The 16,862-nt window shown below is 35.4% G+C and overlaps 1 protein-coding gene across 2 annotated transcripts; it reads right to left on the bottom strand.

Moving 5' to 3' along the window:
* Window positions 1-1,074: 1,074 nt before the first annotated feature.
* LOC132275041 (TNF receptor-associated factor homolog 1a) lies at window positions 1,075-14,659 on the bottom strand. Of its 2 annotated transcripts, none has more exons than XM_059776415.1 (13): window positions 14,355-14,659; window positions 13,486-13,706; window positions 10,844-10,955; window positions 9,677-9,765; window positions 9,519-9,587; window positions 9,305-9,434; window positions 8,667-8,825; window positions 7,926-8,274; window positions 6,731-6,843; window positions 4,813-4,963; window positions 3,137-3,612; window positions 2,856-3,060; window positions 1,075-2,695 (listed from the first exon to the last, which is right to left on the bottom strand). In XM_059776415.1, the coding sequence occupies exons 2-13, from the start codon at window positions 13,661-13,663 to the stop codon at window positions 1,316-1,318; spliced, it is 3,411 nt and encodes a 1,136-aa protein (XP_059632398.1). In that variant the 5' UTR covers window positions 13,664-13,706; window positions 14,355-14,659; the 3' UTR covers window positions 1,075-1,315. The 2 variants fall into 2 exon arrangements, with proteins under 2 accessions (XP_059632398.1, XP_059632399.1); XM_059776416.1 differs by having other exon boundaries at window positions 4,813-4,960.
* Between the last annotated feature and the right edge of the window lie 2,203 nt (window positions 14,660-16,862).

Here is a 16,862-nt window from a genome sequence, read left to right as displayed (position 1 = left end):
CAGTTGCTTGGGGTTTGAATGTTTGAATGTTTGATTAGGCAACCAGTGTTTGAGTTTCCCATGTTTTTTAGGAGTCATATATTTGAATATGAGGTTTGGACTGGACGAATATTGAATCACTACTTGGATCATCCCATTACCCAAGTCAATCCACTACATTTATTTCTTTCACGTTTTTAGATTTATGAGTTATTTCTTATAAAAAAATTGCTGATACCTACGTTATAAGTTTTATTTTATTTTTTTTAATTTTTACCGCTATATGTCCATAATATAATTTTATAGAGCTTTTTTGATATTATTGAAATAACAATCAAAGACTCGTAACCTAATAGTACTTTCTCACCTTTCAAAATTAAAAGGGGAGGGTTCAAGTTCCTATAGAGATACGTAGGGTGAGTAGATTTATGAGTTATTTCTTACATATACTGCAAATACCTATATTAAAAGCTTTAATTTTAAATTTTTTGTTTTTTTTTTTACGTGTGACAATTTCATATAACTTTTATGATATTTTTAAAATAACCATCAAATGATGCAACCTAGAACTACTTCCTCACCTTCCAAAATTGAAGGTGGCTGGTTCAAGTCTCCTTAAAGACATGTGAAGTTGAAGTATAATTCTTGTCATTAAATAATTTTTTTTTTTAAAAATTGTTATTAAAATAACTTTAGTAGATAATTAGCTAAAATGTAAGTATAACATTGATTTTATATATGAAACAACACAACTACACATTTTTCCAACTATTTTTTGAGCTAGCATGAGATGGCATTTTTATTTTTACCATCTCAAATTTGTATTAATTTTAAATCTCTCCTTCCTTATCATACTCGACAAGAAGAAGTCTTTTTTTCAACTATTTCCATTCCCTTATCATAATCGGACTTTTATTCTTAAACTCTGTTTAGAAAGTTGAGGACTTCCAACAACACTCTTCGGATGTCAATATTAGCAGAAGGTTGACGCCATAAAGCATTTGGAGTCCCCCTTGAAAGCAAAGAAGGTTTAGTCTAGAGTCATCACAGTGTGGTTTGATGCAGACCAACGCAGCAACTAAAATGTGGGTCAGATTAGATCACAATTTGAAGGTTGCCAAGGTGGGCATCTTTTCAAACTTCCAACTCTCAATCACAGGGACACAACAAAAGCTACTTCTGTGAAAACTTGGGCAGAAATCACTCTTTACAAAATGTTTTTCTTATCAAATCGTTACAACCTCACTCCAAATCTAAGCCAACACTTTCCTCAAATACATTATTACGAACAATAACACAGTAATTTGCGCACAAATTCAGTGCCACTACCCCCCTTTCACCGTCCATTGGAAGGCCGGAATACAGTATAACCATTGACGCCGCATGCCAGGTTTGTTGTATACTCCGGAATATGATACGGGTAACCATCACCCTCAAGATGCCTCACGTTAAGAAATGGATGATCAGAACCAGCCATCTGCCACTGGTTTGGAATTAACCCATCGATCTGCCCATTCGTGTAAGGCTGTTGATGATTAGGCTGTCGAATCATATCCCTCGTTACATCAAAGTGGCCGTTAGAAGAGCCATAGACGGATTGAAACCCATCATCATGGTAACTTCGGGTAGGCTCAAATCTGCAAGTGCTGGTTGAGGAGGCCATGTCACTTGACAAACCAATATCACCAGGGAAACTGCAATGCCGGGTCAGATGGTGAGGCCCATTGCTGAAACTTCTGAACCCTGTGTTAACTCCAATTGCCCTGCCGATTCCATGTTCATCGTCAAGCAGGTCGTTGATGATGTCAAGGTGCGGGAACGGGAACTCATCTACCACTGCGCCTTCGCTCTGGGGCCCAGATGTACAGGCAGGAATCTCATCAGGGATTTGATCTGGGGATCTGCTGTATACAGACTCGTACAAATCAAGGTTCTGCATGTCATTAAGCAGAGAAGGATCACAGTGCATGCTTCTGACCGTGTCCATTTGAGGGCATTCCATCCACTGGGACCCATTCTGCAACTTATGATTTACTGTACCGAATGAAAAGCTTGGTCTGATTGAGTTCCCCATTCTCTCGGAGCTCTGCGGTAAAAAAATTGGTGCGGATGCCAAGGTTGGTGGTTGTGAGTACGACTCAGACAGGCTTACGGCTGAACTTGGCGACTGGGGTTGAGTGAAGGCAGCTGTACTTGCAGTAACATGGTTTACCATTATGGCATTGCGATAGGACTGAGGTATATAACTATGGGTTGTAGTTGTGGGATCAGGACCCAACCGGCCAGCGGCACTCACTGAACGTGCTAGCAATGGGGTTGTTTGGACCATGGAAACAACAGGAGTTTTTGGCCTTGGCACTGGAATTAGAGGAGCACTTAATGGCCTTGACATGACAGGTTTTTGCTGCGCCTTGGGCGTTTCAGTTGGTCTTGAAATTGCCATTTTAGAAGCGTCAGATTTAGATGAAACGTAATCTTTGGGTGAATTCATCGGAGGGGGTGCCTTGTCAGTTTGTTGGGAATTGTTTGATGATGGTTTGCTAACTGAAATAAGAATGGAGGAGGGACTGTCCTTCAGCTGAACAGCAGATTGCAGATTTTTGGAAGGACTCCTTGGAGAGCTTGGCACTGCTGTTGTCCTCTCTTTGGCGGAAGATATTCCATTTTCAGGATCGTCTTTGATGCTCAGCTTCCTTTGCAGAGAAACAACTTCTTCCTATTAAATGAGAAGGCAAAAGCTCATCAGCTGACATTGAAATCCAAAGTTCAAATAATGTTTGTTCACATATGTGGTAATGAAGTGGCCCTCTCTTTTTGGCCTCTATGCTTATTTGTATGCGCCAAGACATAAGCAAAAGAAATCAAGGTAAAACCACCTTTTTCGCCACATGCTGCTCGATATTCTTTATCCGATCCTGCAAGGGAAGTACAACAGCCTCGGACTCGGATTCAGCCATCTTGCTACTTCCAGATGCATCATTTGGTTGCTTTGCATCTGTTGCACGTTCAGATGGCTGACTGGGCATTCCATTGTCCAAACCCGTTGCATCACATATCAACTTGCCTCGCTGGCTCCTTCCCCTACAAAAATGAAATGCCAAATATAAATTTAAAAATATTCCCAGGATCACTAGAACAGAAGTAAGCTAAAAGTTACCTTCTTGGTGATTTTTGGTTTTTTCGGTTTGGAATTGAATTCCCTTTGTATGGCCCATTCATTACCACTGATGGGATCGAGTCTGTGGAACACGTTGATGAACTATCATCCATTACAGATAGGCTCTTCCTCTCTGCCATTCCATTTTGTACGGAAAAAAATCCACCCGCTACACTGCTGCTGGCTTCTGTCTGAGGATGAACTTCAGATGTGTCAGTATCCCAATTGACAGGACTAGCATCTCTCTCTTCTGAATCAGGCTGAGGTATGTCAGGAGGACAATCTACTGAATCAGACATGTCAGAAACATCTTCCAGTGTATCAGGCTTATCAAGACCAGCCTCTGCCTGCTCGGTCAAGAAGTGTTTTCTCTCCTCAGTAGGACTTTCTTGTTGGAGCTTGTCTTCTACGGCAACCCCAGCCTTTTCATCCCTTCCCTTATCCTTCCCTTTGCGATTATTTCGTTTTTGTTTACCCTAAGTACAGAAAAAAGTAAAAATAAAATGCACCTGAAATTGAAGTAAAGGCAAATACTTTTGTACAAAACAATTGTTACTAAACACCCATCCTCCTCCTGAGAGAGAGAGAGAGAGAGAGAGAGAGAGAGAGAGAGAGAGAAGGAAAGGGATTTGGGTGTGCGTGTTCCACTCTATTTTAAGGCCATAGCCTCAGATCATCCACATAATAGACCCATAATAGGAAACAAAAATGACTATTTTGGCTGACTGAAGATAAATTAGTAAAAACCATATAAATGATATAATGAATTGGCAGATATGACAAAGCAAGAACAGGATAATTCATGGTGGTTCGGATGGCCTGAAAATTGATAACATAAAATAAGTTCAAAGACTCGAGAGAGAAATTCAGATGAAAGTTAGTCTTCCAACTTCAGAGATACCACATCTTCCAACCAGGTCATCTCATCTCATCTCCAACCTTTCAATGACCTTGTTGCATATCCAGAAAGGTAATTCAATATGGGATGAAGGAGTTCTAACCCCTTTTAATCCAAGATTACCAGCCAACGAGACGGCCAACTGATTAAAATTATGATTTTCTAAACATAAACAAACACAAATATGTTACCAGACAGAAAACAACGGACATGTAAACATCCTCAAATAACCAATAGCTTCAAACCCAAATACAGCTCTAAACATACTACAAAAACATTTTAATATACATACTGTTTATCCTACTCCTGGCGGAACAAGCAATAAAAGGACTATCATTTCAATAATATCTTTCCAATTAGAACAAAAACAGTTCTTCCCTTAGGATCCACTATGATAAATGATGGATTGGAAATGAAGTTATTTGAATTTAAACAAAAAGATTGTAAACTTGGTTCCAAAAACTCAAGGTATAGTAAATTAGAGGCAGGAGAGACATTTTATTGCAATCCTTTTGCAATTAGAATCCTCGTTGACATGGTTCTCAAATAACTCCTTCCATATAATTATTTGAAATCCACAAAAATAAGGCTTTCAAATCATTATACGCATTTTGCTAAAACTTTAACCTAAATCACTTGCTCTAAATTTATACTATGATTCCTTAAATGAGAACATAAATTCATTCATTTTGAATCTTCAATCCAAATAAAGTCTTAATGATATATTGAAATGTCTATTATAATTCCCATAATTTAAACTTATGGATAATTGTCAAACCTGCTTTTTCTTTGATTTCTTTTCCTTTTCCGACACACCACGTTTTGCTTTCTGCCCAGTTTCAACTATACAGGAAGCCTCTTCTTCACGGATGAGCTCCTCTTGCCTCTTCAAAGCGACAGCCTCCTGGTACGCAACCTCAATTTTACTGCTGTAACATGAAAAAGAAAAACAATTAGAGTAATTGGTCAAAAATGAAAAGAAAAGAACAAATTTAATCTGTCACTGAACAAAGACAAAGATTGCAACACTAAGGCCGTATATAACATAGTTCGTTCAAAAGAGTATCAAGCCACAGGAATCCCATTAGTGTCATTAACATGAATAAGTTTTACTATGATGTCATAGAACAATAACCAGCTTCATTACAAGCTTCAAACTATTGGATCATATGTTAAAATGTACAAGATCAAAAGAAAATAATTACAAGGGAAGAATAAGAAAGGAAACCCATAAGAATATTTGATCATCTTAAACCACCATGAAACCAAATATCATTTACTTGTGATTTGCTTTTCTTTGGTGAGAAAGTCTGTGGTCACCGAAGCAAAATGTATAGTAGCATACAAAATGGCAAGCTTATGTTCGAGAAATTTGGCTCACCATCCAATATACCAATTTATACATGAACAACTGTACCTAGAATCAAGTTAAAAATTCCAACCATCAAACAAGACAAATTCCTGCAGGTTTTCCAGAGAGAATTTTTCGAGGAAATTTTGATATTTCTCAACATTGTTATAATGTCCATATATCAGCGCCGGAAATTCAAACTTTCAGAGACAAGAAATCTAATGCCATTGACCTGCCATAATGCAAAGAAGGGCAATAACACATCCACTGAATATTTTATAATGATGGTCACTACAATTACCCGTGCACAGATTTTTAACATGTAACATAAACCATACGTAACCTTTTTTATATCACACCAACCAGCCCTCTGTTAGCTGATCAAATTAAAGAAAAAAGGAGGGAAAATGTTAACTAAAGTATTATCGGAAACACTATATCTCTTTTGACTTGCTGGCATGGATAAAAGACTAATGCTCTAACTTCATCACTTGCAGCAATAGAAGATAATAAGGACAAAATAATCTCCTTCCCAATTAAAACTTATATCCAAATAAGAGTGCTCTTCTGAAACCAAGCTTAAGTAGTGTTAGCATTTCCCTTGACAGGATCTCCTGGACAAATACTGAACCACAGCTATGTACTAAGCAAAAGCTAGAAGGATGTCATTAACTCATTAGATTGTCAAGCTAATTTCATTTTAACATGCACAACCAAAGGAATCAACTGGTGCTCTCAGATCACCAAAAAAAGTAATTCGGCACTTCATGGTAAGAGGAAGTACCAGTAACAATTAAAAACATTTATATCTTCAAGCTAATTTGACTTCCGCACACAACCATATGAACAGCTATTTTTATATCCCAAAAACAAGCAAGAGACTCATTTTCCAGATAGTAAAATAAAGCTCTTGATTTAGGAGTTCTCTCATCGCCACCCTTCAATAGCAGCATAAGCGAATTCAACAAAACACCTCCACTAAAAAGAGTTTGCCATTTTTAAAATTATTTGTCGGAAGTGAATGCAGTGAGACTTGAATTTGTATTCCATATGGATGGGGTTGGCCACATGAATTCTCTTTTTCCATTCTTTTCTATTATACACACCATGTCTTCTCTTAGATTAATTTTTTGAAATAATTTTTAATTCCTTCATCCCAAGTAAGCTTTGGTCAGCTTCGTTGTCTCTTACCTTCCAGGCAAGCAACTCTTCCTCTTTGAACAGGAGCAAACAACTCTTCCTCATAAATATTCTAGATTCTATCACAACCAGTTATGTGGAGTCGTAAAATGAACAACAGAGGAATAAGATTTCAGCAGTAAAAAATATGCACCAAATAAATTACCTGAAAATATGGGCAAGGACAAATATTTCAATAGTCCTACGACCCAGTTCCGTAAGACGCCTTTCATCACGCTCAATAGAATCCTTGTTGAAGTCCTCTCCATTACCACCATCCTACACAAAAAGGGTAAGAGTTGCAATACCAGCGAATGAGTATAGCAATCAAATCAGTCAATAAATCGGTAAGTAGAAAGATAATGACAAGAAAAGAAGACATAAGACAAATAGAAAAACAATATATACTACTTGTCATATTTGACAATATGCGTAGTAGGGGTGTTTATTTCATTTCACCACCAGTGAATGCGCATACATCCACTATACAAAAAAATAATAATTAGCATTAAAAAATCCACACCAAAAACAATAGAAACCACATAAATATACTAATCAGATATGTGCATCAGAGAGCACACCATATACTCTATCAGTAATCAAAGCCATTTCTGTTTAAAATATCATAATTATTTCCCGAATCCAGGTTTTCTTATAGGGATTAAAACATTCACTTCATGCTTCTATCACCCATAGATGCATCAAAATACGAATTGGCTGGTAGTAAAACAAATCTATCTGGTGGGGTCATTTCCTCATGTACCATCATCATTGGAGACTCCAACCCTTAACCTTGCATGTACAAGGAGGAGATACTTCTTGGGTTTTGTTTGACATGTTTTCACATACCTAAAGGAAAGAGTTTAAAAACTGGTAACCATGAATGCATTTTTAGCATTAAACACCACATAAGGACACATCCTTCATTGACTAAATAAATTTTGAAGTACTTGCTTTTCGGAAATTTCAGCACTTCCTTAGTGAAAATTTCAGTAACATATCACTTTAGATCAAATCAAATTAAAATCTATTTTCATTTATAAATCCTAGAACTTTCTTCCACTAATTAAAAGACTAAATTAAATCTATTAGCTTTTCTTTACCTAAGAGCACCATAAAATCAAATGTTGGCAGCAATCTTCCAAAGATCGTAACATAATCCAACATCAAAAAATTCTATGGACAAATCAATTAGGCACGCAGTATACAGGAGCAAACAAAAAGAACCAAACATAACATTTATGTACTAAAGGGTCATAAAAGATTATCCAAACATAACTGTCTACGTACTAAAACAAATTTAAAATATTGTGATGAAAGAACAGGTTCTTTAAGAACTGGAATGCAATCGTGCTGCTCACCTTTGTACGGTTCTGAGGACCTTTCTCATCCTTTGGAGGCAAGGGTTCCATGGCAGCCCTCTCAAGTAATAACAACACATCATCCACCAAAACAAACGTATCTTTCTCCACACAAACAATAGGAACTGGCACTTCCTCAGCATCTAATAACTTTGCCCTACCCTTCTTGCTCTTGGTCTGGCCTTCAAGGGCCTTCAGTCCACTGTACAAGGAATCCATCACAAGCGTAGAGGTGACTTCCTTTTCGATAAAGAAGTGCTTTACAACAACTTTCAAAATCGCATCTGATTTCTCCCTGCACATGCGTCGCCTAGCATTCTGCTCAATCCCAAGCCAGAAAGTACAGAAGCTGCAACCATCACAAGTGATCTGTTACAAAATCAAAGATATACTGACTGAATGTGTTATCACATCAGATATAAATGAAAACTGAAACATAAGTGGTGGGAGAAAAATAAAAAGGCTCCAGTTTGTAACCAACAAAGGGTAAATCAATACTTGTATGATTGCTTCTGCTTTAATAGGGTACTAGGTTCTGAAAGTGATTGACATAAATAAAGACTTAAACTTTTTGATGATCGATCAACCCAAAACAACAAAAACACGGAAGAATGTCAAAATCTACAGCCACAGAAACTAAAATACCATCTAATCTAAAGGACATTCAAAAAGCTATACCTTCCATATAAAAAATATGATGAATTATTGGAACTAACAATCATATAAACTAGCATCCTTTACCTTGACCATCTAGCTTTATCCTCTATCAATTTGCCAAGCTTGCCTCTTCTCTCTTCCACAAAACGGCGACAAATTTGCTCTACGTTTGTCAAGTATACCCGAACAAGTTCTCTCCTGTACTGAAAATCAAGGCAACGGAAGGGACGGTCTGCTCTCTCCCTAGACACCAACAGCATAGGTTCAAATTCGTTATCAAGATGATAGATAGCTATAAACATAAATTAGTCAGCCATTTTCTTCTTTCTTTTCCCTTTTTAATATCAAAATACTTTAATATAAACAAAAATCATTTTTTAAGACCTTACATTATCTACCGTATGCATGACCAAATATATATTTTAAAACATCCTTGATAATTATAACGGTTGAACAGAGAGAGAAGAAGGGGAAGAAGGGGGGGGGGGGGGGGGGGGGGGGGGCGGTGGTTTGGAATTTTTCAGGTCACAGGACTATTCAAAAACTATCAAATAATTCATCAACCAAAGCAATTGAACCCAAAGTTAAAAAATTAAGAATTCCATCCGAATCAAATTTTATAAGTTTGAAACCTGCTATTTTTAACAGCAAATGACATCAACAGTAAGGAACATATGAGAAACACAGACCAACAATAATTGAGAAAATTTCTTGGTGAACACCTGATAACTTGGACTTGAGCTTTAATAATAAGAGTATCAGCATCAATAAATCCATCCAACACTTTTGATAGCTCCATAAATTTTTTCCATCCCCAGTCATGCTCTTTCTTCCAGAATCGATGTAATGTATCTGCATTTTCATTAAATGTATCAGTGATGAAAATCATTAAAATTAGAAACTCCATCACAACTAAAAAATATCTAAACAACCAACCAGAATGTTTAGATTTCTTTGGATCTTTATTCACCACAGCTATTGTGAACTGTGCGAAATGGCTCCATCCTGTTATAACAAAAGAAGCACATAATATTAACTAAAAACGAGAATGTTAATTATCAATGTAACCTGTAAATCATTAAATGTTATCCTACCTGGAAGAAGCTTGTCATGATTTGCCACACACAGAAACAAAGAGAGATGATTGCAGACATCACAACCTTGGGGGTAAATTAAAATGTACCTGCCACCACACCAAGGGGCTTAATTAGACCAATGCAGCAACTTTTGCATAAAAATCATTACTATAGTGTGTGAGTTGTAACTGTATTGTATATAAAAACTTCGTACGCCCATATAAGAAGGACACATACGCAGTCCTCAATTCACAAGATAAGTAAAAGTAAACCTCAATAACGAGATTATATGAGTTCAAGCATGTAGCACACACAAAACTGTTGACAATGTGATGTTACTATGGTCATGTTAATATATACACACATACACACACACAACATGAAAGCATTTGCTCAGAGGTGTCGGGTCAGCACAGGCCTATCCAAGGACAATTCCACTTGCATCTTATCAAGCCTCTGACTCCCACCTACTGAGAACTAGTAAAACCTCAAATGCTAGCCCAGCACTAGAAATTTTCTATTCAATCAGAATGAAGAACATGTATGCATGTCTGATGAAACATAGACTCGGGTACATGTGCTTGATGTTGGTATGTGCCTAAGCATCCGATTTATCAAACCTCAATCTAAGGCACGGTTGACTAAATATTCATATATTTTTCATGTTCTTTTATTTTCTATCATAAAAATGGTAATTTATGTAATATGAAGTTTTTAACATAGATACATTGGTCAGTTTCAAAATAATATTAAACAAATAGCAACATATTAAGAGAGTTTTATGCATAAATATATAAAACTTAAATTATAGCATATGCTTTCTATTTGTGTGTCTGATACAATTAATTTACACATTCACTAGAGTCCATAAAACATAGTGAATGTCAACAACCCCATTTGAAGGGTGCTGAAGATTCAAGATGTTGAAACTGAAAGCATCTTATGGTTGAAGCTGACAGAGGTTACTCGAGAGGGGGGGTGTCGCGGGCATGAACAAAGCATGCGTGCCTGAATCTGTACATCAATGTGTCTCAAAGCAGTCAGATGCAAATATATAAATATATACAGCACAGAACTTTGCTACAATGATACATCAATGTTTATGTACACGAGCGTATGAAGAATGAGAATCCACGTTTACAATATGGTATAGGGACAAACAAAAGAATGTCTGACAGATCATACCATTTGTAGCCGCCGACCTCAAATGCATTACTACGAAGTTCTCTCTTGTTGATCTGTGAAAATTTATCTATCTTCCACGTATATTTTCCATATAACTCGGAAGGTTTTGGCCCTACAAATTAAGAAACAGCTTATGAACAATTTCGACTATATAACAGATGTATGATTTGGAAAAGCAGAAAAAAAAAAAAAATGGAGCAGCATTTAAGGATTTTAACAGGGAAATTTGAAAACATTTATTGCAATAAAACAACGAAACTTAATCTCTATAAAACCGCAAGTTACAGAGGGTGTACTCTTCCCGATATTTTATTTTGAAATTTTAAAAAAATTGAGAGCTTCAACTCAGTAGGATTCGTAGGAAAATAAAACAAAAGAGATTGCAAATCTAGAAAACAGATATTTAATCAAAAAGTCTGAATATAGAGAGCTATCAAACGGTACATATACTGTGGTATGGCATCCAAATTTTCTTTCCTTCCTCCACTTTTTTCCCAGGCATTGCAGTCCAACATTCTGGGAGAGAGTTTATAAACCCAAAACTGAAAGATTTTAATAGCACAATCTGATTGGAATGGATGGCTAATGTGAATCAGTACATATAATATAACCATGGCAGTCCCAAGTTTGGGAGAGGATATTGATTAACCCAAAAGAAACAGTTTGAAAAAACAATTTGATTAGATCCGGTTGTTGATTTCTTTGGGCAAGTTGTATGATTTCTAGAAACAAAGAAGATACCTTGTTTGGAAGAGTAATTATAATTTCTATCGTGAAATCAGTGCATGACAAGGTTTTATGGAAAGAGGAAGATGGAGAAAGATTGAGTAGCTCTAGTAGCCAATTTTAAATTGTCTTAATAAAGGGTCTACCATTGTTTGGACAGCAGTTCTAGATGAAGTCTTACACTTGAATTTGGAAGATTCCAGTGTTGTAGAACAGGCAATGAGAATAACGGATGAGTGGATCATCTACTTGTGCATAGCTTGGTGGCTTGTACTCCTCATAGCATGTTATTTTCTTTATTTGGCGTATCTTGGTGTAGCAAAAATCAGTTTTTGAGTTGTTTTTTTTTTTTTTAAATTGTTGGCGTGTTATTACAACAATTAGCTGGATTGTAGAAACTCTTATCTACACTGCTCATTTTAAAAGAGTGAAATATATATACTTGAAATGAAAAAGAGCTTTTAATTCTAAAATTAGAAGCAGTTTTCCAAAAATAATATCCTACACACTTCAGGATTGAATGTTAGGGGTGGCAAAATTCAACACGACCTGCTAACACGACTCAAACACAACACTAAGTTAGCAGATTTGGGTTGACCTTAAACGTGTTCGTGTCATAATTGTGTCAACCTGTTTAATTAATAATTTCGTGTTCTTATTTTGGAGCTCAACCCGTTTAACCCAAATAGACCCATTTAATTAATCATGTTATATCGTGTCAAGTCAACCCGATTAACCCATAACCTGTTTTAACCCAATTACTATAGACATTCCTATAATTTCAATATAAATATTGTATTTGGCCCTTTTGTATAATTGTATTGTCCAAATTATTCTCATTTTCATGAATTTTGTTTTCAATTATCTAATTTGTCATTGTAAATTTAATTTCTATACTTAAATTAATAAACAAGTTACATCACTCATTTAAATTAAAAGAGTTAACCCGGTTTCCCGTGTAACCCTTTTAATAAACGGGTCGTGTTCATTTCGAGTGTCCTTGACACAATTCTTAAATGGGTAGTGTTCGGGTTGGCTTGTTTAGCAAAATACTCATATGTCAACACGACACGATTATGACCCCTCACAAATTGCCACCCCTACTAAATGTAGTTAGGTCAGATTCAGAATGGTTTCTTTTCAATATATATTTATTTATCAAAAAGAATGTTAGGAGTTCATACATATTGCCATTACACGGGTAATAAAAAAATTAAAGTTTAATTAAATATAATGACTTGTACCAACAGAAAATTTAAATGAAAATATTTTTATTAAGAGAATCTATTGAAAAGAAATATTCAATGACTAGAGGTTTAACTCACGTAAAATACATAACTTCAATAACAGTATCCTATGATGTTGAATACTTGTTATGTAGTGTGTAGCCATAAGTTAAGCCAGTAAAATAGCTACTTGTTAGTTGTAAACAACAACTTTGTGACCATTATCTGGAGGCTATTAGCAGCCCTCTCTACATTATATAGTCCAGTTTTCCATGATCAAGTATGATTTTCTTGTGGAAACAAGAAGAAAACAATTAGAAGTATCTTCAATCAGTAATTACTTTTAATAGTACTGAACTAATCCAAAACCCAAGAGTAGGTTAACAGTGAATAATGCCAAAAAGTGAACACTTCTTTTTGTTTTCATACCTAATTTGAAAAAATGGTTAAAAAAAAAAAAAAAAAAAGCACAACAGAGAACTGAAGAAGACACCAACAGGCCAATGGCCTAGCGGTATACTCTTGTTTTCTAGATTTGATTTGGAAGAAAATGCTCTTTCTTTGGAAGAAAGTATCAACCTCTTATTTCCCAAAGGAGGTCAGGGGTTCAAGTCTCAGAAGAGACAAGTGTGTGTGAGTTCCAACCAGGAAAAAAAAAAAAAGAACTGAAGAAGACGACAAACAACATACCACAGTCATCTTCATCGTCAGTATCCCAGTAAGGAGGTGATGTTGATGGGGTTCCATTTTCTACCTGCTCGGAAGATCTCCACTCTGCCGTTTCTCCAGATTGGCAACGCTGCTCCCCATATGAAACCCCCTCAAAATCCCTTCCAATTCCAGACTCTTCGCTCGCATTTGCAGCCATTTCCCAGTTCACAACTCCCTGGACACTCTTTCAACTTCGCCCACTGCGAGAAAAATAAAACACAACGGAAAACTATCAAAAATAAGCTCCAAAGGTATATTTTTCATAACAAAAAAACTACACATCATATGCAATTCTCCTCCTTTCTCAATTATGATATTGAAAACTTCAAAACAGAATCATCAGCCTACCAAAAATGTGTCCTTTACCAAAATAATAGAAACATCCCCTCATTATACATTTTCAGTCGAAATTAACAGGTTGGAAAATTAGGATTCCCAACACAATTGCATCATGAAATTTCTCAACCCCACCTTGGAAAATTCTCATGACCAAATGCCCACATCCAAACCCACAGAGTACGATAAACCCTAAATTTGTAATTCTTGAAAAATAAAAAATAAATTTGGAAATGAATCAATAATTAACAAAACCCAAAAGCATAAAAGATATATATAGGGAAAGCATAAACTAAACCCTGCGAAATGAGCCCAATTCAACAGAACCCACATCGAACAATACCCAAACCACTCGTCCCCATAAACAGATAAGATCGCCATGAAAAATCCCCCAAAAAAAACCCCTCATAAATAAACCCTAAAACAGGAAAAACAATTGAAAACAGGAGAAACAAATCAAGAACGTCAAAACACGAAAAGGAAATGCACAGATCGAATGGGTTAATACATACCTGCAAGAAAGAACAAAACTTTGTCAAATGGCGAAATGAAGTTGTTGTTGAGTTCGAATAGCGAACGGAGAAGAGAGAGAAAATGTTACAGGTCGAAAGAGAAGCAGAGCAGAGGCGGAAATGAATATTATTACAATTTATTATTTATGCTAAGAATTTTTGTGTGTTATTTATACGTTTTATTGAAGAACAACAGTGAGGAGGAGATACGGAAACAAGAAGGGCTTGCTCGCTCCTCCTCTCTCTCTTTCTCTCTAGAAAAAATAAAATAAAATGAATTTGTAAAAAGATAGAGCACAAACTCTACAAATTACAATATAATATATATATATGTGACCGTTAAATATATACAGTACAAATTTCTATATATTTATATTATTATTACAAACAGGGTCGGTGACAAACGAGGAGTCGAAAGAGGTGGTTTTAATCTATGCTTGACTTTTTTTTTTTTTGGGTGTCTTGAACTTGGTTCAATGGCCAATCACTTAGTGGACCTCACTTTTGAAATTAGGGCTTTGATTGTGCCGGATTCTACTTGATTTAATCAGGTTTTGATGATTTGAAACCGTGATCGATCTATGTAGTTTGATAATGGATTAGCCCGAAACTAACCTCCTAATTCTTTTCATGAGAAGTCTACAAATAAAAAAGGCAAAATTGTAAAAAACTCCCATTAAATTTTTACCAAATGAGCACAATATTTATAAAATGAGCAAGTATGTCCTTTTTCAAAAGTGAGCAACAATATGTAGACTTCTCATGAAAAGAATATGATCTCTTGGCCATTTTGACTTCATTTTGTGATGCACGTTATTGATATTAATTCTGAAAGTGTCCTTCAATATGAAGTTTTGATTTCCGCTTTCTATTTGTATCTACTCTATATGCTCTCCCCTCCAAGGTAAGTTCATTTTAACATTTAAATATATATATTTCTGTATTTGATTATGGTAATTAAGTTGTATATAATATATATATATATATATATATATATATATATATATATAATTATTCTTGGATCATATATATTTTCATGTGCCTTCCTTTCATTTTTATCTCTTCCATATAACTATATCAAAATGGTTTGTAATGTAATATGACGTAGCTGATGATATGAAAGGTATGTAGTCAAAGGCTAAAATTGATGAAATATGTATAATCAGGACAATTCAACCTAAAGCTGACACAAGATGGACATGAATTAAAGTAACACGTGATACAAGTATTACTTTATCACTAATAACAACAATAACAATAATAAAACATTTTAAATTTTAGATGTATGTGTAGCCATCACACGATTATAAATACACCTAATAATTATCACTCCAGTTATCTATAATTATTTAAATTTTAATAACTTTTATTATATTATTAAACATATCCAAATAACTTGATCGATATATCACAAGCGTACATCCAGTATCAACTCGCAAGCAAAACTTTAATAATTATATAATAATTAACTTAACAAAACTAACTAAACACTTGAATATATATATATATATATATATATATATATATATATATGTGGTTAATCTCAAAAGCATGCATCCATTACGATACACACTACAACACCAGCCACGCATTCACACGCGCGCACGCATGCACTTACATGAACCCACCCGAGGAGTTGCAACACTTGAGATAATTTAAGATCATGTAATGGCTCAAGTTATTATAGAGGGTATTTAAAATATATTGACTTTTATATATTTTTTACTTAAAAGAAAATAATTGTAATGGATAGTTTGTGATATGACATCAAATGGGAAGTGGTCTGAAGTGAAATTCAAGGGGGCAAATTGCTCATTTTTAAAACTATAAGGAATAACTTGTTCACTCTTATATCACAAGGGTGTGCTCACTTGGTGAAATTTTAGGAGTATTTTTTTGCACTTTTGGCAATTAAAATTTATAATAAACTGAAATTATGGAACTCATTTGTTTTGGGATTTGGATAAAAATGAAATTGTGATTGCAGTGTTACGGACTTGACTACTTGCTAGGGTATCAACCTCATGATTAATTGAAGTTAATATATATATGTGGACTTTTGACGCGTACAAATGGGCCACAGCCCCCAAAAGATAGAGCAGGCCATTAGAAGGCCAAGCCCAAACAAGCAAAGCAAGGCGAACAGTTGGTCCAAGACATTTATAGTCTAAGAAGCCCTAGACTTAACATTGTCTAAGTCACTTTCCCCAAATTTTTATTTTTTTTTTATTTTTTGTCTAATAGGCATTGTGCCCAAATCAATTCAGTCCGGTGGCTCCAACGGTGGGCGTATGAAGGACAGAGGAAGATCCCAATCAAGCAACAACCTCCTTAGCAAGGCTGAGTCCGTCACACCAATGGGCATTATAACTATTTGCTAATCAGACTGACTTTTGGAGATGAAACAAGTATGTAGGACGCGTGTAAGGTCACAGTAAATGATACTCTCTTTGTTCCAATTTAATTGCCCTTATTTCCTCTTTTTATTAGGCCATCTTAAAATACTTG

Source organism: Cornus florida, unplaced genomic scaffold (genome assembly GCF_030987335.1).
Source record: "Cornus florida cultivar Cherokee Brave unplaced genomic scaffold, ASM3098733v1 CherokeeBrave_3.0.0_Hap2_Chr09, whole genome shotgun sequence".
Taxonomy (NCBI): Eukaryota; Viridiplantae; Streptophyta; class Magnoliopsida; order Cornales; family Cornaceae; genus Cornus; species Cornus florida.
The sequence above is the reverse complement of the archived record's forward strand: the minus strand, read 5'-3'. Positions and strand labels throughout refer to the sequence as shown.

What these genes read in the sequence shown, in the direction of transcription:
- LOC132275041 (XM_059776415.1), bottom strand. Translation starts at nt 13,663, where the DNA reads ATGGCTGCAAATGCGAGCGAAGAGTCTGGAATTGGAAGGGATTTTGAG. An exon ending in TCATGACAAGCTTCTTCCAG is followed by an intron (nt 9,588 to 9,676) that starts GTAGGATAACAT and finishes TTGTTATAACAG; the next exon opens with GATGGAGCCATTTCGCACAG. An exon ending in GATAAAGCTAGATGGTCAAG is followed by an intron (nt 8,275 to 8,666) that starts GTAAAGGATGCT and finishes TGATGGTTGCAG; the next exon opens with CTTCTGTACTTTCTGGCTTG.